Source organism: Myodes glareolus, chromosome 2 (genome assembly GCF_982192425.1).
Source record: "Myodes glareolus chromosome 2, mMyoGla1.1, whole genome shotgun sequence".
In the NCBI taxonomy this organism is placed as follows: Eukaryota; Metazoa; Chordata; class Mammalia; order Rodentia; family Cricetidae; genus Myodes; species Myodes glareolus.
The window spans coordinates 64,353,844-64,373,178 of record NC_142027.1 but is presented as its reverse complement, the minus strand read 5'-3'; the positions used below and the strand labels follow the sequence as shown (position 1 = coordinate 64,373,178).

Here is a 19,335-nt window from a genome sequence, read left to right as displayed (position 1 = left end):
GATAGCTGAGCTGTTGACATAGCATTTTCAGAACATGAGCAGTGCATAAATGTCACCTGCGCTTCCCAATCATCTCAGCAGCTCCAGGAGACCCAGAAAAGAGGAGAGGGGCTATAGAATAAGAGACAAATGGAATTCATTGCTAAAGTACTGGGAAAGATTAATGGGTTGAAATTTATTTAAAAATAAGGGAAAAGATTGTTTTTCTAGGTAATGGTCAATTCTGCCACCATGCTAAGTTTCCTAAATAGCCATAGTCATAAAGGACCTTTCTGTTCTTAAATTGAATCACATCTTCCTTATTTTGGATTTCATCCCCTAAAAAATGATTCTGGATACAACTGTTGACTCTAACATATCTCTTTCTCTTTTTGAATGGTTGCAGGCATAATGATTATAAAGTGGTGTCTCCTGCTTTGCGGGCTGTGGGAAACATTGTCACAGGGGATGATATTCAGACACAGGTATGAACGCATGCTAATGTTTTCCTAAAGTGAGTCCCTTGAGCTTTGTGAGCACAGTTCTGTTATATTGCGTTCCATATTGTTAAGAATGACTGACACTGTTCTGTTGTCCTCGGTTTCTTTAGTATTTCTCTTTCGTCCTGTGACTTGTAGTGATTGTAGATTCCCTTATGAAATAATTTTTCCCTAAGTCAGTTTTCTCACTGCTTTTATTTGTAGTGGATCTTAGGAGCACCAGGTAAGCTTTCCAGCAGTGCATTTCTGATAGCTCCCTTCTATGGTGTATGCTGAGGCTTTTGTAAGGCAGAGGCCTGTCAGAGTTCTCAATATCCATTCTACTTTGATAACAAGCACGCCATCCACAGTGAATCATTTCAGCTGTTTTATTTTCCTTCCAGATTTCTGATGCATTGATGATGTCATACAATCTTTTTTTTCTGTGCTTCCATGATAATAGAATACTTAGGTTTTTGACTTAGGAAGCTCCTTTTCCTGTTCTCATGTATTTGTGGGAATTCTCTAGGGAGCAGATCTTCAGCCTCATTCCTGCATTCATTACCCATTAATGAGTTTAAGAATTGAGAGTTAGATGTTAGTTACTTTTCTAATCTCTAAAATGAAGGAAATTAGATTTGTTCCCAGTGACTTTACAGTTATGATGTTTTAATTCTAGTTTATTCTTTCTACAAGGGAACTCATTTCTCCCTCTCTATCTGCTCCTGTTTTAGTTTCTAGTCTTAGTATTTGGCTCTAATAGTGGCCCCTGCCAGCAGTACATGTTCTAGCTTGACTCTACTCTCACTGGTCACTGTGCCCTGTTACTCCATCACTAATCATCCCTTACATTACTTGGTGTAGGCATCTTAGGCGAGAGGAAAGAGAATATATATTTGATTGTATTTGTTTGAAATTCCTCTGGGACCACAATACAAAATTAATATCATTGATTATCTCTGAGAATAATTTTACTGTTGGAGTAGAGTAACAGAACAGAAGGGAAAGAGTTTCTTACCCATGTAATCTTTATACATCCGAATTTTTAAAATACTGTATGTCTGTATGTGCGTGTGTGTGCCATAGCTTCTATGTGGAAGTCAGAGGACTTTGGAGTTGGTTTTTATTCTTTCGTTAAAATGAGTGATAAGGCTCAAACGTGGCAAATGCCAGTCTTAGAGTTTGAACCGTGTTAATGTATTTACTTGGGAGGCAACTTTATAGGGCTGAAATACAACTCAGTGGTCAATTGCATGCCTAGCATATGTGAGGTCCTGTGTTTAATTCCTGCCCCCACACAACAAAAAGTTTTGGCCATCTTCTTTGTCCTGCCCATGGTTTTTGTTTTTGCCCTGTTTGTTCATTGAGTTTTGACTGACTGGACTGACTATTCTTAGCTCTTGAGTTTTAACACATACTTTTTTTCCTTCATCCACTATCCCTGCCCTAGCCACCACCTCCCCTATATCTATACTCTTTTTGGTAATGTCTTACTCTTTGTGCTTTTTACATTAGTATTGTTTTCTTTGAAAAGCTTCTTTAGAACCTCAAACTCTTTAATTTAGGTAGTAATCTTTTACAAGAGCACTAGTCATACTATATTATTACTATGTAATTTATAGGTACATTACTTTTTTTATCCCTAAAGAATACCTTCCCTAAAAAAGTTAAAAGGTCATTTGAACTGGAAGTGATGGTGCACAGTTTTAATCCCAGCACTTGTGAGCCAGCAACAGGTGTCCTCTGAGCTTAAGGACAGCCAGGGCTACATAGAAAAGTCCTGTCTCAGGGACTGGAGAGATGGTTTAGAGGTAAAGAGAACTGGTTGTTCTTTCAGAGGTCCTGAGTTCAATTCCCAGCAACCACATGGTGGCTCACAACTATATATGATGAGATCTGGTGCCCTCTTGTGACTTGCAGGCATGCACATAGACAAAACAAAATAATTAAATCTTTTTTTAAAAAAAATTATTTATTTATTTTGTATACAATATTCTGTCTGTGTGTATGCCTGCAGGCCAGAAGAGGGCACCAGACCTCATTACAGATGGTTGTGAGCCACCATGTGGTTGCCGGGAATTGAACTCAGGACCTTTGGAAAAGCAGGCAATGCTCTTAACCACTGAGCCATCTCTCCAGCCCCAAAATAATTAAATCTTTAAAAACAAAGAAGAAGAACCAAAAAGCTTATCTGGGCTTAGAGTTTCTGATAGTTCCACCTTAGTCAGTTGGTTCTGCATTTGGGACCTGTTACAAATCTGAATAATATGGTTCTGAGAATGAGTGACAGAGGAGCTTTTCCATGTTAAATCTGCTGGAAAATAGAGGAAAGAACAGACAAAACACACAGCTCCACGAACTGCTTCCTCCCACCTTTCAAAGTTTCTACAACCAAAGCTGGCTTTGAACTCAGAAGAGATCCACTTGCCTTTCCCTTCCAAGTGCTGGGATTCAAGGTGTATTCCACCATACTTGTCCTCTACTTGTTGATGTTTTTTAAAGATTTATTCATCTTATTTTATGTGTGAGTGTTTTGTGTGCATGTGTATATGTAACATGTAAGCATGTGTGTATGTAACATGTAAGCTTGGTGCCTGTGATGAGCAGAAGGCACCATATCTCCTCGAACTGGAGTAGAGGATGGATGTGAACCACCATGTGTGTGCTGGGATTTGAATCTGGGTCCTCAGTAAGAGCAACAAGTGTTCTTGACCACTGAGCCACCATCTCTCCAGCCCATGTTATAGTTTTTAATACTAACATTATTGTAGAAGTGTATTATAGGTTTTGTTTTGCTTTGAGAGCAAAGTATGACTGTAATGATCAAGCTGTGCTCAAAATTTAAGGACATCCCTTGTTTGCCTCCCATGTTCTTAAGTATGGGTGTGTACTGTCACAAGGCACAGTGTTTGTGAATGTACGCAATGAAACCAGATTCTTTAATGTATTTCAGACTAGCACTAAATATTATTTTAATGGATTGGTACTTTGGCTCAAATGGTAAAGGCACTTGCCACTGAGTTTGATTCCTAGGACACACGATGAAAGGAGACACCTTACTCCTACAAATTTTTCTCTTGCCTCCTCAAGCTACACACATACATGCTCCTCATAAATAAATACAATTTAAAAGCACTATATGTAACATGAGGGCCAACTATGGGGATTTCCGTCCCGCCCAGTACCCCACAGCCGGCCAGTCCCAAAGTAAATCACACAGGTCTCCATAAGATTATAAACTGATTGACCCATTAGCTCAGGCTTCTTATTACCTCTTATCACTTATATTAACCCATTGTTCTTATCCATGCTAGCCAAATGGCTCAGTACCTTTTCTAGCTGGGCAACTCACATGTTGCTTCTTCAGATGTCTGGGCAGGACCGGGAGGAATCAGCTTCCTCCTTCCCAGCATTCTCCTGTTCTACTTCCTACCTGGTTTACCCACCTGCGGGGCGCCATCCTGTCCAGCAGGAATGAACCCCACCAAAAACGAGAATTCCTTCTCTGGTCACATCTTTATTTGGAGCATTCCCTTGAGGAAAATTGGGGGAAGGGACGATAGAGCAGGGACGAGAGAAAGCTTAGAGAGAGAGCGTTGGGCCCCGAGGCAGCTGCTTTTAAACGGTGGAGCAGCTTGAACGCTGTCCTGATTGGTTAATGCCACTCTGCTGGTCTGAGCATGTGCAGGCAAGGGTGCAGGCAGGGTTGCTCAGCCCCACGTGGCTACCTCCAAACTGCAGGACCACCTGTGCCTCCAGGTGGCTCCCAACATCTCCCCCTAATTATTGTCTTTAAGAGCAATAAGGCAAAACTATTTTCCAATCTGGTCCCCACCTAGACGCAGCATGCCAAGGATATCTCTGCTCCCACCCATTCCTAAGGAAGGAAAAGGCAAAGTAGAGTAAGAGATAAGAGGTTGCACAGGGTGTTGCTCAAGTCGATGGTGTGAAACAGCTGCTCTTGGCACCGCCCAGAAGGTCATCTCTGCTGTCTCCGCATGAATCTTCCACAGCAGGACACTCAGCATCCACTGGGTCATCTTCTTTATCTCTCTGGTCGGTCTCGCTGGCATCCAGATGTATGTCAGCATTCCTAGAAAAACATAAACAAAACTCTCCTCCCAAATTAACATTTAAGAGTATTAAAAACTCTCAGTGTAAAAATTCAGCACAATCAGTACTGGAAGTAGGCTGGTTTTGAACTTAGAGATCTGCAGGTCTCTGTTTTAAAAAGCAAATCTTGTTTGCCTGTACCAGCAAAATTTTGAATTAAAAATTAAGTGTAAAGAATGCAAGAGAAATCCTTTCTCTGGGGGAAGCTGTCACTGGTAGTGTAGTCCCCCTCTATTGTTTAAAAACCAAAGCAGTTGTCACTGGGAATTGAACTCATAACCTTTGGAAGAGCAGGCAATGCCCTTAACCGCTGAGCCATCTCTCCAGCTCCCCTATTTAGATGGAAAAACCTCTAGGTAGCATTGTTTATCTCACCAGGTGCCTCAGGCAAAAGGTCCGCCTTTCTTTGTTACCTAGGATACGTTAACCAGGTAAACATGCCTTTATTATGATAATCACGACCAGTTCTTTAAGGGAGAATGGGCGTAGCATCGATCTGGCTACTTCCTGCTGACGAAGGGACGTTGTTTAGGGGATAAATGTTTTTATCTGACTGAATTCTTGGCGACAAATGTTTTTATCTGACTGAATTCTTAGCGACCTTGGCTGAGGGCGGCGGCAGCGGACGGCGGCAGCAGACGGCGGCGGCTGCCATAGCTCCGCCTCTGAGGCCCAATGTGGCGTGCTCCGCATGGCCCCGCCCCGGGCCGTGCGCGGGCTCGCCGTTTCACCTCAGGCAATGAACTCGCACCACCGGCTGTGAGTCTTTTTCAAGCTCCGGCGAGGGGGGGCATCCGCCCACCCGTGGAGGGGCTTCTCCTGCCCGGTCCGCCCGCGCGCAGAGCCCCGTTCTCTGGGAACTCACCTCCCCGCTCGCCCATGTTGCTATGGAAACACAGTTTTTCCGCAGAGCCGATTCAGCTCCTCTCTGCCTTCTATGGCGCCGCTGCTCACCACGCAGCTTCCGCCTCAGTCAGGCGAGTCCGCTCAGGTGCTGAAAAAGTCCTCCAAAAACCATAGCCCCGCCAGAAGGCCTCTGATGTCACACGGACTTTAGCCCGCCCGCGACCTGGCTATTCGCAGGCCTCCAGCAAACTCCCCGCCAGCAACTGGTTGCGTCTCCCTCCTGAGTAGCTGGGATCACAGGTGTGCACCACCGTGCCTGGCCCACTTCCGTGTTTCTAATCAGGCATTACCGCTCAAAGGCGGGCCGGCTGCCGCCAGCACTCTCAGCACGATCAAGCAGCTTGTCTTTCTCAGTCAAAAATTAAAGTTTTTTGTACGTGAGAGCCAGAGACTGAGCTCTCTAACAAAATTAGGCGAAAATCACCTCCAAAAGCTCTGTGGCTCTTTAAGAATAGGGAAGGCAGTGATCAAGTTTGCCTCCCTACGAGACTGTTGCCTCCAGTCTCTATCAGCGAGTATGCACGGAGGAAGCCGCGGATCTCCCAACCGTAAACCTCGCTTTTTCTCAGCTCCACCTGCACTGAACTTAAGGGATTTTTCTTCCCCGTTGCTTTCTGTACCTTCTTTCAGATACCTTAACTTTGATATTTTTTTTTTTTGTATTTTCTTTTCTATTTAGGCCTATCCTTTGAAATTCCTTTTTACATTTCTTTTCCTCCCCTTTCTGGGGATTTCAACCGACGTCACTCACCGCTCCATGTTCTCAGAGTTCTGAAATTCAAGGCTCTCTGTGCTGGTGTCTGATCTTGGCTTTTTCTCCCGGGCTTTCTCAGGGTCCCCCGGCGTAGTTGTCAGGGTCCCTCAGCGTCCCGGGGTTTCGAGCACCAGTTGCGGGGCGCCATCCTGTCCAGCAGGAATGAACCCCACCAAAAACGAGAATTCCTTCTCTGGTCACATCTTTATTTGGAGCATTCCCTTGAGGAAAATTGGGGGAAGGGACGATAGAGCAGGGACGAGAGAAAGCTTAGAGAGAGAGCGTTGGGCCCCGAGGCAGCTGCTTTTAAACGGTGGAGCAGCTTGAACGCTGTCCTGATTGGTTAATGCCACTCTGCTGGTCTGAGCATGTGCAGGCAAGGGTGCAGGCAGGGTTGCTCAGCCCCACGTGGCTACCTCCAAACTGCAGGACCACCTGTGCCTCCAGGTGGCTCCCAACACCCACCTATACTTTCTGCCTGGCCAATCAGTGTTTATTTAAAACATGATTGACAGAATACAGACAATTCTCTCGCATCAACTATATATATATATATATGTAAAGTTAGGTTTTAGACCTCCAGAGGTTTTTTTCCTCCTACACTGTAGTAAAGTAAATTTGTTTTTGATTTTTTTGGTTTGGATTTTTTTGTTGTTTTGTAACAAGGTTTCTAAGACAAAGTTTGTTGAATTAAATATTTGCTTATTTCACCTTGGGAAGTGGACACAGGAAGATCCAGGATTTCAAGTTCATCTTCCAGTATGCATTGAGGCCAACCTGTGCTATATAAGACCTTCTCTCAGCAAACAAAGCTTGGAACTATGCTATACATAAAACTGAAAAACCTGTTTTCTTCTTTTAGGTAATTTTGAATTGCTCAGCTCTTCAGAGTTTACTGCACTTACTGAGTAGCCCCAAGGAATCTATCAAAAAGGAAGCCTGTTGGACAATATCTAATATTACAGCTGGAAATAGGGCACAGATACAGGTAATGCCAGAGTGCCTGCCTTTTTTTTTAATCCCTGTGTGTGAAATACATTTTCAAAAAACTATTTATTGTTGTTTAAGTGTATATGCCTGTTTAACTGTATGTGTGTCTTGTGCATGGTGTGCTTGGAGACCAGAAAAGGGTATTGATCTCCTGGAACTAAAGTTACAGGGAGTTGTGAGGCATCTGTGGGTGTTGGGAAGTGAACATGGATCCTCTGAAAGAGCAGTAAACAGCTGAGCTGTCTCTTTTAATGATGGGTGAGTTTGTTTTGGTCAGTCTTTAAAATAGTCTTCTAATTTCTTCTAAAACTGTCAACTTCCTGTGTCACTATTTCAATCTAAATTTTCTTTCTTCTGATGTTTGTTTTTTGATACTCAGGCGATGTATTTTCTCTTTACCTTTGAAGTTTGATAATTTTACCAGAGATCCAAAAAAAGGTCTCTGGTTTCAAAATGTTTTGACGGACCATCAAATAGATTTTCTTTACTTCTTATTAAACTATATTTTCCAGTGAACCCATGTGTTAGATTTTGTAAATTTTTCATGGAGTATTAAAGATCTTTTGTTGTTTGAGGCAGGGTCTCATTTTGTAACCCCAGCTGGCCTGGAACTCACTGTTTTAGAGTCCATAGAAATCATAGAGATCTGCCCTCCTTTATTTTCTGAGTGCCAGGATTAAAGATTTGTGCCACCAGGCCTAGGAGGGTCTGTTTTCTTTAAATATTCCCTTTGCAGAATATCTCTCTCTGTCTCTGTCTCTCTCTGTCTCTCTCTCTCTCTCTCTAAGATTTATTTATCTATTAAGTCTACAGTGTTTTTGCCTGCAGGCCAGAAGAGAGCACCAGATCTCATTACAGATGGTTGTGAGCCACCATGTGGTTGCTGGGGGTTGAATTCAGGACCCTTGGAAGAGCAGGTAGTGCTCTCCAGCTCCCCACCACACCTTTATTTATTTTTTATTTATTTATTTTCAACACAGGGTTTCTCTGTGTAGCTTTGGAACCTGTCCTAAAACTTGCACTGTAGCCCAGACTGGCCTTGAACTCAGAGATCTGCCTGCTTCTGCTGGGATTAAAGGTGTGTGCCACCACTGCCTGGCTAGAATTTCTCTCTCTTTTTTTTTTTGATAGAAATTATGCAAACCTATGCTAGGTTTTTGGGCCAGTTTCAAGCTTAAAGAAAATATATGAGACAGACTAATAATAATATAAGTGGAATTTAGTAAAAGTATTCCATTTATAAGAAACCTTGGATTTTTTTGAGGCAGGGTCTCAGTGTGTAGCCCTGGCTTGCCTGAAGCTTGATATGTAGACTAGGGTTAGGATCACATTCACAAAGATCTGTCTGCTTCTCCCTCTCAAGTATTGCAGTTAAAACGTGTCAACATTTTCTGGTCCATGGCATTAAATATATTTCACCTTTATTTATTTATTGTATGTATGTTTGAATCATACACAGATAGGCAAATGCTGAGACTTTCATTTTGAGCTTGTCATCAACATTTTACATTTCCAGTGGCTTCTAGAAATTATAACTGTTTGTCAGTACTGTGGCAAGCACTTATATCTACTAAACCATCTCTTCTGCCCTGATGAGACTTAACAACACAAACTCCTCCATAAGAGTAATATTAGCCATAGTACAGAGCCCATGATAGAAGGAGAAAACCAGTGCTGTGCCTATTCATTCTCACATACACAACAATAATGAATAAAGTAAAAATTTAAAAATGATAGTAGGAAAAACAAACATCATTTGTCGAGTTAGTTCAAAAGTTATTCTTTTTAATTCCAGCTCTTAGAGACAGAGACAAATGGAACTCTTGAGTTGAGGGCTAGCCTGGTCTACATAACAAGTTCCATACTGTAGTCAGATACTGCTTGCTCGTTCCTGGCTGCCCAGACCTGAAATAGTCATACAGAAACTATTAATTAAATCACTCCTTGGCCTGTTAGCTTGTGCATTTTTCTAGCTAGCTCTTAAATTAACCCATTTTGATTAATCTGTGCATCACCACTAGGTTGTGGCCTATGGTAGCCTACCAGCAAGGTTCCAGTGTCTGTCTCCTCCAGTGTCTCTCTGACTCAGCTTCCTTTCTCCCAGCATTCAGTTTAGTTTTTCTGCCTAGCTCTAATTCTGCCCTATCACATTAATCAATAAAAGGAACACATATACAGAAGGCAATCCCACATCACCTCCCCTTTTCTGTTTAAATAAAAAGGAAGGTTTTCACACAGTAAAATTACATTAAACAGTTATCAAGCAAGAATTACAGTTATAATATTTATATCAACTTTATCATTTATCATAACTAAGGAAAACTATAACTGTAACTATTCAGTCCTGTCAAAGACTCCAGAAGGATGCACCTAAGTAAACAGGAAGTGCATTATAAGCAACTTCCAAAACCCTAGAATTGACAGAGACATCTTATTGTCTGGGCAGTCACCCCAAGGACTGTCTTACCTTTAGGCAAGTTCAGCAGTCATTTTTCTGTGGGTCCTACATGTCCAGTTTATACAGCATATCATCAAGCTGTCCAGGCAAGAACTGTTTCTTTCCCAAATGCTAACAAGCTCCATAACCTCTTAGGTGACTATCTTCCTCTTGAAGTAGATTGATGCTGCCAGGAACAGATGTGTCTCTTTGTCATGAAAAGCCCTAAGTTCTAAAAATATTTTAAATGTCATATTCTGTTAATCTTTGAAAGATTTGAAGAACATCTATCAACCTTAAATTTATTTGTACATCTAGAAAACCTAAGATGACTAAAAGTTTGACTATTATTGATTATCCATTAACCTATATTTCTTAATATATATTATATTTTTAAATGAGCTGCCCAAACACAGTACCCTAATCAAGAGCAGAAATATACATATAACAAAATTGACCTTAAATTTGTATCAGTAAACCAAGGTCCATACCAATGCAAAATACTCTATCTTCTTATATCCCCCTTTAAGTGTAAACAAACATTTATAAACAATCATTTAGGGAATTTAGGTGTAGTTCTCTCCAAACTGCTTCCTACTTTTTGTTGGGCAAAGTAATTTTAGGGGTTAATGGAGACCTTTCAGGGGGGTCTTGTTCCATTGAACACATTAGTCTGGAAGGAATCCACAGGTTCTCATCCTCTGTGGAAACAAATGCAGAACCTGTTTTCCAAAGCAACAAATCCTTAGACTCAAATTTTGAAGTCAAGATACCTTTAAGTATATATTTTGGTTTAGCTTAGCAGCCCTTACAATGAACTGTCTCTCTGTACTTAGCTCACTCAGTCAAAAATTCAAAGAAAACACAATAATATAAACATATACATAATCTAGAGTGTGTGTATATTCTATTTTTATGTGGCTTATTTTTTTAATCCTTTAATCTATGATTGTGTGTACTCTTAAAGACTTTGTTTTATTTTTTAAAAACCATTGCTTTTTTTGGAATCCCCATCACCTGACTAAGCAGAGCTATTTAGTGAGACCTGGTTTCAGAAACCAAACTGAAACAAAGCAAGTTATAATAACCTTTTGTGATATTTCTACAAATAGTGTAACTTTCTTGTTCTTTTAACTTTTTCTTCAATTTCAGACTGTGATAGATGCTAACATGTTCCCAGCTCTCATTAGTATATTGCAAACCGCTGAATTCCGAACAAGAAAAGAAGCTGCTTGGGCCATCACAAATGCAACTTCTGGAGGGTCAGCTGAGCAGATCAAGTAAGTACTACCTAGGTAGTGTTCTGCAAATTAAAGGAAATCAAGTTATCCTCTTCATCCCATTCCCAATGCATAACCTAAAAGAAAAAAATTGATTTTCTTGGTCACTAAGAAATTAACTTCTTGATTATAAACAATTAAGTGTGGCCCTTTGGGAAATTGTTTTCAATGTTATAATTAGAAGTACATTTAGTCTTGTTAAGTGTTATTTTAAAAGCTGTTCTAATTCATATGGTATGGGTGTGGGTATGTGTGTGCACATAAATGTACCTGGAAGGCTAGGCAAATCTGATCTCAGTTAGAGGTAGTTGTGAACAACCTGACAGAGTGATGGGAAATAAACTCGTTCTCTGTGAAAGTAGCAAGTGCTCTTAGCTACTGAGCCATCTCTGCAACTTCTACCTTGAATTTTTAACACTAATCTTTCCTCTCTCCCTTTCAGTTTTTACAAAAGATTTATATGTGTGTACATTTGTTTGTATCTGTCTTTTTCTTGCTGTCTCTGCGTGTTTGCCTCGTGTTCTTAGATGTTCATGGAGGCCAGAAGAGGCCTTCATATTCCATAGTGCTGGAGTTACAGGCAGTTGTGAGCTTCCAGGTGTGGGTGTTGGGAAGAGATCTTGGGTTCTGTGGAAAAGCAACATTATCTTAACTGCTGAGCCATCTCTGCAGCCCTTCATATTTAGGATTTTGTTTTGTGTCTTTATTTTTTAAAGATGGAGTTTTTTTCTGTGTAGCCCTGACTGTCTTGGAACTTGCTCTATAGATCAGACTGGCCTGAAACTCAAGGAGTTGCCTTTCTGCTTCTAGAGTACTGGGATTCAAGGTGTACATCACTGTGCACCAACAGATTTATACTGTTTTCTACCATACTAGTTTTTAATTTCAGAGTCTAACTGTTCATTATTAAAGTATAAAAGTTAAATTTGTGAATTAGCTTTCTATTATGCGTTATATAATGAACTCTTTCTTTACTTATTATCCAGACCTTTCTGGGCCAGTTTTTTTGTTTGTTTGTTTGTTTGTTGTGTATTTCTCCTCTACATAGACAACAATGAAATAAGAGTTTTCTTCCATTTATTTTTATATATCTTTTTTTAAAACATACTGTTTGGAATCATGTGTAGTGTGCAATAGGAGTAGAGAGTACTCCTTCCTTATTCCTTATCTTTGTTCTCAATATGATGTTAGCTGAAAAGTTCTTATTAAGGCTCTTTATCATATTCCCTTTATCCTTAGTTTTCAGGGAGGTGTTTTCTTTTTAAATAATCAACAATGGATCTTGATTTTCTTAATCTCCATGTCATCAGCAGTGATCTCCCTCTTCACCATATAATGTTAGTAATTTTATGTGTTCTCTCTCCCCTTCTGGTGATTTATCTATGTATTTTCAGTTTGAAGTAGTATAGAAATAACATAGATAAAAGACTAGTACCAAGTTCCACAGTAACATTATTCACATATACAAGTTTCAGCTACATCAGTTATCTCTGTTTTTTCCCACATACAACTTGAGAAAATAAAATAAGGGATTGCATGAGTAACTGGTATGAATATGATTTACTAATCTATAGCTCATGTCCATTATACTTAATCCGAATTACATGTTAAATCTTGCTGGAGTTAAAAGAAATACAGCTATAGAGTTGTTCCATTTGCTTCATTCTTAGTTCACCCAATCTGTATTTGAGAAGTATAACTACATACAGAAATAATGCCAACATTAACTCATCAAAACTGTATGTACTGCTTGAGTAAAGGAGATAGATGGCTTAATGGTTAACACCCTGGTTCTGCACCAAGTAAGTGCTGCATAAATCTGGCAGTCCAGCTGTACTTCGAGCCTCAGAAGACAGAGATCATACTGTGGACGTGCTTGCTAGTGAGACTTGCCACATCAGTAGGCTCTGTCTGTTGGGGTGAGGCACCTGCTTTGATGAATAATGTGGAAGGCTCATCAGGGTTATTTCTGACATTTTGTGCCCCTGCCTTAACTTGGACACATGTATGTCCACATCCCCTAAGTGTATCCATATACATGCAAAACATGCATCTTGGAGTACTGCCTATGTGAAAATGGAGAAAGAGCTGAGCAGCGATGACGCATGCCTTTATAGATCTCTTGAGATTGAGATCACTTGGTTCAAGAGTTCAAGGATAGCTAAGGCTACCCAGAGATATCCTTCATCAGAAGTAATCCAAAAGAAAGAAAGAAGAAAACAACAAAACTTATTTTGATAAGTCACTCATACAGAAGAATTCCTTTCAAAAAAATACAAAAATTATGAACCGGGGGGAGATGTTATTAGGTAACTCAATTTGTGGGTTTTGGTGGTGGTTTGGTTTTGGGTTTTTTGTTTTGTTCTGTTTGTTTGTTTATTTGTTTTTTTAGTACTTGGTGAACTTGGTGATGAAATAAGATTATGATTTTGAGGCAGGATCTTACTATGTAGCCATGGCTGGCCTTAATTCCACGTGTAGACCAGTGTGGCCTCCAGCTTACCTTCCTTAATTTTGAGACTAAAATCATGTGACACTACTCCTATTGTGTTAGTTTCTCTGTCTGCTTGAGATAAGCTAGTTGAAATAATGCTTCCATTGCCTTGGTCTATAGGCAAGCCTGTGGGGCATTTTCTTGATTAATTTAAGATTGATGGGGGAGGGTCCAGCTTGCTGTGGCCCTGGGAAGTAGGGTAAGAGTCAACTGTAAGTGGTCTGTGGCTCTGCTTGAGGTCTCCTGCAAACAGAGGCAGCGCTTTCATGTCCTAATCACACAAAAATTTTATTAATTGCAAACTGTTTGGCCTGTAGTTCAGGCCTATTACTAACTAGCTCTTACATTTAATTTAACCCATTTTAGTTAATTATTAATATGTGTTAATTAATGCATATTAATCTCTGTATTGTCGTGTGGCTATGGCTTTTATTGGTCTGCTGGCATGTTTCTTGCGCAGCGGCTTGTGTCTCTCTCTACTCCTTCCTCCCCACCTCAGTCCTCAGTTTATTTGTTCCTCCTAATCCTGTCCTGCCTGGCTATGCATTGGTCAAACAGCTTTTAATGTTAACCAGTAGAAACAAACAATACATATTTATAGTGTTCAGAAGCGTCCTAAAGTAGTCTCCCTCAATAATGGACTATAATCAGGATGTGTAAGCCAAATAAGTTATTTCCTCCTTAAAGTACTATAGTTGACAGTTTCTTATTTTTATTTCTATAAGCTTGAAGGTGATGCTTCACAGTTTGAGGAAAATCTACAGAATTATTTTGTATGACTAAATTATGCTTTTGTTGATTCAGGTACCTAGTAGAACTTGGTTGTATCAAGCCACTCTGTGATCTCCTCACTGTCATGGACTCAAAGATTGTACAGGTTGCCCTCAATGGCTTGGAAAACATCCTGAGGCTTGGAGAACAAGAAGCCAAAAGGAATGGCTCAGGCATTAACCCTTACTGTGCTTTGATTGAAGAAGCATATGGTAAGATGCTTTGACTGGAGCAACTTCTGGCTGAAAGTTAGAAAATAGACATAGTCATCAAAAGACATGAATGTAGTAGGTACTGGGTGATAAAGTGACTGTTACAGAAATTGTTACTAAGATGTTAATTTATATATTAGCATTCAGATGTAATAGTAATAATCACTTCTGTACAACTGCAATACAAGATAACATGAGAATGTTTACATCAAAGTAGACTTGAAAATGTAGTTATTGGGATTTTCAAGAATGATTCTTTACTCTTCATTTTAGGTCTGGATAAAATAGAGTTCTTGCAGAGTCATGAAAACCAGGAGATCTATCAAAAGGCCTTTGATCTGATTGAGCATTACTTTGGGACCGAAGATGAGGACAGCAGCATCACTCCCCAGGTTGATCTTAGCCAGCAGCAGTACATCTTCCAGCAGTGTGAGGCTCCTATGGAAGGTTTCCAGCTTTGAAGCAATCCTCTGCTTTCTTGTTCCTGTGTCAGACCAGGCTACCCAGTCAAGTCCTCTTGTGGAGCCCACAGTCCTCATGGAGCTAATTTCTCAAATGTTTTCCATAATACTGTTTGCGCTCATTTGCTTGCCTTGCGCACCTGCTCTCTTACACACATCTGGAAAACCTCTGGCTCTCTGTGGTGGAATACCCTTTTATTACAAGGGTAACCAGAATGGCCCACTCTCTTATGGAAAAATCCCTAAGCTTTGGAGATCCGCACTTATATTAGAGTCATGGGAATATATACACATATATTTGTGGCTCCCTTTTTTGTGAGGGAAAAAAAGAGGACTCTTCCCTCATTCCGTAAAGTGGGGAAAATGACATTAAAAGATAAAACTAAAACCTTTATCTTGAATTTTACACAACTGCTTGGACAAGGGAGATACTTAGACTTGTGTATACATCAGAGTACTCTTCTCGAGTTCTTCCACAGTGAACCAATCCTTGGAGTACCTGGTGGCTTTTTCTAGCCAAATTTGCATTAATCCTTATTGAGAGGGGATGGTTTTCTTTCCTCTAATGGAGTCATTCTTCAGATATTAAAGTTAAACCATCCCTCCCTCACCTTCAGCCTTCAGTGAATGTGCTTCTAGTTGTCAGGAATGCTGAAGAATTAACACTCTGACTTTTAAATGTGATACTGACTTGGCAGATTCCCTTAAAGCAGAAAGGAGAGGAGCACAGATTAATGTGTATGGCTTCTCTTTGGTTTTATGTCTCTTAGGATTCGGAAGTAGTTGAGTTTTAACACTGGTATGAAGATAAAAGTCCTTAGTAAAACCATGTTCTAAAATTCCATTAAAGAGTCAGAAGAATACAAAACCCATCACTTTTTCTAAACCAGTGTGACTAGAGGCTGTGTTTCTGCGTTAAAAAAGATACTCAGGCTTTGTGGTCCTGATCAAGGTCCTGGTAATTGGAGTTCACCCTAGGTGCTTTTCCTCTATGTGACTGGCAGATAACACAGATTTAAATGTTACTTAGGGACTTTTTTCCTTAGTCAAGTGCAGCTCGATTCTAATGTATTCGTGCTGCATACATGATCCTGCAGTGCAGCAACCTTATCTTTAAAAACGTAGCAGTCTCCTCAATATGACCTCTAGACTAAAAATGGCAGTGATCTTTTTCTAATAACCTCAGTGTTCCCTGGTTTTATTTCATCTCCTACTATAAGTACCCTACCTCCCCAAGTAAACAGTGCCCACCTCCTGCTTATTTAATGATGACTGTAATGTACCTGCAAATGGCGCTTCCAGTACTGTGTTCACTGATCCACATTTGTGCTTGGACTAGAAGGGGAAAAAAACAACAAAGAAAGCTTAATTGCCAAGAGAACTGCAAATGAGTTCAATGCGACTTCTCGGTGCTAGTTGGTCATTTTGGCTCAATGTTGGGACACACTATCAGAGAAGAGCTTTCCTTGATGATGTTCTGTTCAAAATGAATTCTGAATGAAAAGTTGCTCACGTCTGTTTCAGAGCATACCCTTTTAAATTTCTTTAGACTACTCTTCTAGAATTCATTGTAACCCCAAAGTATAAAAGCTATCTGGGAGTTCCCCCTGACAAGCTGTTGCACATCTCTGGTGAATCCTGCTGAATGTAAGGGATATTTAGAACTTCCATACCTCATCATGATGTTATTTAAGCAGCCAATTTACATGACCCTATTTACTTTGAAAAATTCATTTCATTCAAACTAGAAAGTTCCAGAGTCAAAGGACATTTATCAACTAAGAGTGTGATGCATTCTTGCCCTAGTCTTTAGATGTGCCTGTGCTCTGGGATGGATATCGTCTGATGTCTGTTACTGATGGAGCAGGTACTACAAAACTAGTCAACTCCCATCTGTCCTGTTGTTTTCTAGTGCTGCTTTGTGCTGAGAGAACTTGTTAGTTTACTGAACTTGACCTGTACAAGACTGATTCTTTGTAATTTTAGGGATAAATTAGGTGGTTAATTTAAAGATGAATTTTCAATGTTGCCTTTACATCACATTAAAATATCACTTCTTTCAGAAGGGTAATAGAAGCACTGATTCATAGTAAAAATCTTGTTTTTAGCTTTGGCTTTTTTTGTGGCTTTTTTTTATTGTAAATTACTGGTAATGTTATTTCTGTAGAATGTTTTAAATTATGTACCTTCTATTAGATAGTTAAAATCTTTGCATCTTATAAACAAGTTTGAATGAAAAGAGATAACAAAGCACACAGGGTTGTCACCCCACATTACCAGGGGCATACAGCTGGAACTTTTGTAGCAATTTTAGGGTTACTCAGTGACATCAGGTCCAATAGCCAGTGCAATCTGTTTTATCTAAAACAGAAGATTTCTCTTCAGCTTTACCCAAGAAGTTCATGAACCTTAAATATCCTGAACTTTGTTTTTATAGTAAAATGATTAAATGTCAAGATTGGAGTTGCCTAAAGTTAACCCTGCAAATTCAGATGTTCTGGAAACGAGTCCTTAAGAAGCAGACTTCTTTGTTTTTTAATACAAGTGGAATTTTAAGGGGTACTTTTAAATCCTATTTTTAGTCCTTCATCTGGCAGAATCTGTTGATTTAATTTAATCTTTTGATATTTTTATCAGAAAGGTGTCACCACAGAAGCATGTTAGTATCTACAGCACAACAAGTTCTAGGGTTTAGACGGTGATCAGGCAAAGTGGCTTTGTTCTCTTTACCTTTTCATGTCTTCCCTCAGATTTCTATACTGAGAACTTTGGTTTTAAAACAGTTGCATTCAGAGAATTTGAGATGTTAAGGTGTTGGGCACCTGAAGGACCAACAGGTAAATATGATTAGGTGGAGAAATAACCCAGAAAGTACGAGTATAAAGAAAAGGATTTTGGAGAGACAGTTCTCTGTGGAACACTTCGTTTTTGTCACCAGTCAAAGCCACTTTTCTGATGCCTTTATCAGTCGTCCCTGCTGGAAACTGTTGGCTAGGGTGGTTCTTTCATGTACCAGACAAAGCTAGTGGACTCTGGGTGTTTTTCAGCCTTACTGTCCCATAATAAATATGAATTATTCCAGTTGCTGCTGATTTTGCCTAAGAAAACATATGTAAGTATAATTTGTCAACCAAACTCTCTGTTGTACATGACTACCTACCGGCAACTTTGATTTCTGTAGTGCGAAATAAACATTTCAGCTGTCTGACCCCAGATGTGGGGCCGCATTGTAAAACAGGTTTGCCTTGGGTTTCTTTGGAATTTATTTTATCTCTGATTAATTTTGTGAAAATTGTCACACCAATAAGCAAACCATTTTAGGTATATTTAGAGGCTAAAGCTTTTGACATACGTTGGAAATTTTGCTCAGTAATGTACAGTTAAAAAAAAGGAGTTGCTTTTTGAGAGGGGTATTGTTTCCTTTCAGGATACACACCTGTGTGCTGCCTCCTACATTCCAACATTTGCTCATTTGCAGTTTCATTTGACATCTCCAATCAGTAGAGCCATTTCCCTCTGTTTGAAGCAAACAGATTAAGTATCTATCTGCATAGTTGGGAAATATTTTGACTTACCTTTTCCCATCATCCAAAAATATTTAAAAGTAATTTGGGATTAGATGTGACTAAGTGTACTATGTTGGCTATAATGTAAATGATACTCTATAATATTCTTTATTAGGAAAGTTATAAGAATGAGTACTAAGACATTAGGATAATGTTTAATAAAGTAGATATTTAACTTTTTATTCATTTAATTATTTTGATTTGGGTTTTTTTTCCCCCCTTCAAGAAGGCAGGATTTTTTTTGTGCAACAGTCCTACATGTCCTGGAACTCACAATGTAAATCAGGCTGGCCTTGAACTCGGAGATCCATCTGCTTCTGTTTCCTAGTGCTGTGCTGTCACTAGGCTGATATTTAACGTTTTTAAAATATCAAATTGCTAGAGCTGAGCTGGAGAGATGATTCTTCTGTTACGGGATCTTATGTTATAACTGGGCAGTGGTGGCACACCCTTTAATCCCATCATTTAGGGAGGCAGAGACAAGCGAATCTCTGTGAGTTCGAGGCCAGCCTGGTCTACAGAGTAAGTTCCAGGACTGGCTCCACAGCTACTGAGAAACCCTGTTTCGGAAAGCAAACAAACAAACAACAAAAAGGAGAGATCATCATACAGTTACAAGAAGTACTGCTCTTAAAGAGGACAGGAGTCTGGATTCAGAACCTATATCAAGTGGTCACAGTTGCTGATAACTCCAGTTCCAGGGATTCCAGAACCCTCTTCTGGCCTCTTCAGGTACCAGGGACACAAATGGTGTATATGCATACTTGTGAGCAAGCGCTCAACACAGATAAACACAAATGTTGGCCTGGCAGTGAGGGCACACATTTTTAATCCCTGGATTTGGGAGGCAGAAGCAGGTGGGTCTCTGAGTTCAAGGCCAATCTGGTCTACAG

General features: G+C 39.9%; 1 protein-coding gene and 1 pseudogene across 4 annotated transcripts in view; one reads left to right on the top strand and one right to left on the bottom strand.

The window, feature by feature from the left end:
* Positions 1 to 18,111, top strand: part of Kpna1 (karyopherin subunit alpha 1) — a 63,685-nt gene extending 45,574 nt beyond the window's left edge. For all 4 annotated transcript variants that reach the window (XM_085685514.2, XM_085685515.2, XM_048454178.3 and 1 more), the window contains 5 exons: positions 386 to 464; positions 7,094 to 7,219; positions 10,811 to 10,938; positions 14,237 to 14,415; positions 14,689 to 18,111. In XM_085685514.2, coding sequence (XP_085541640.1) covers positions 386 to 464; positions 7,094 to 7,219; positions 10,811 to 10,938; positions 14,237 to 14,415; positions 14,689 to 14,876 — 700 coding nt within the window. In that variant the 3' untranslated portion in view covers positions 14,877 to 18,111. The remainder of the gene's footprint in view (positions 1 to 385; positions 465 to 7,093; positions 7,220 to 10,810; positions 10,939 to 14,236; positions 14,416 to 14,688) is intronic.
* On the bottom strand, positions 5,296 to 5,485 carry LOC148122983 (Nuclear RNase P; annotated as a pseudogene).
* Positions 18,112 to 19,335: the final 1,224 nt, after the last annotated feature.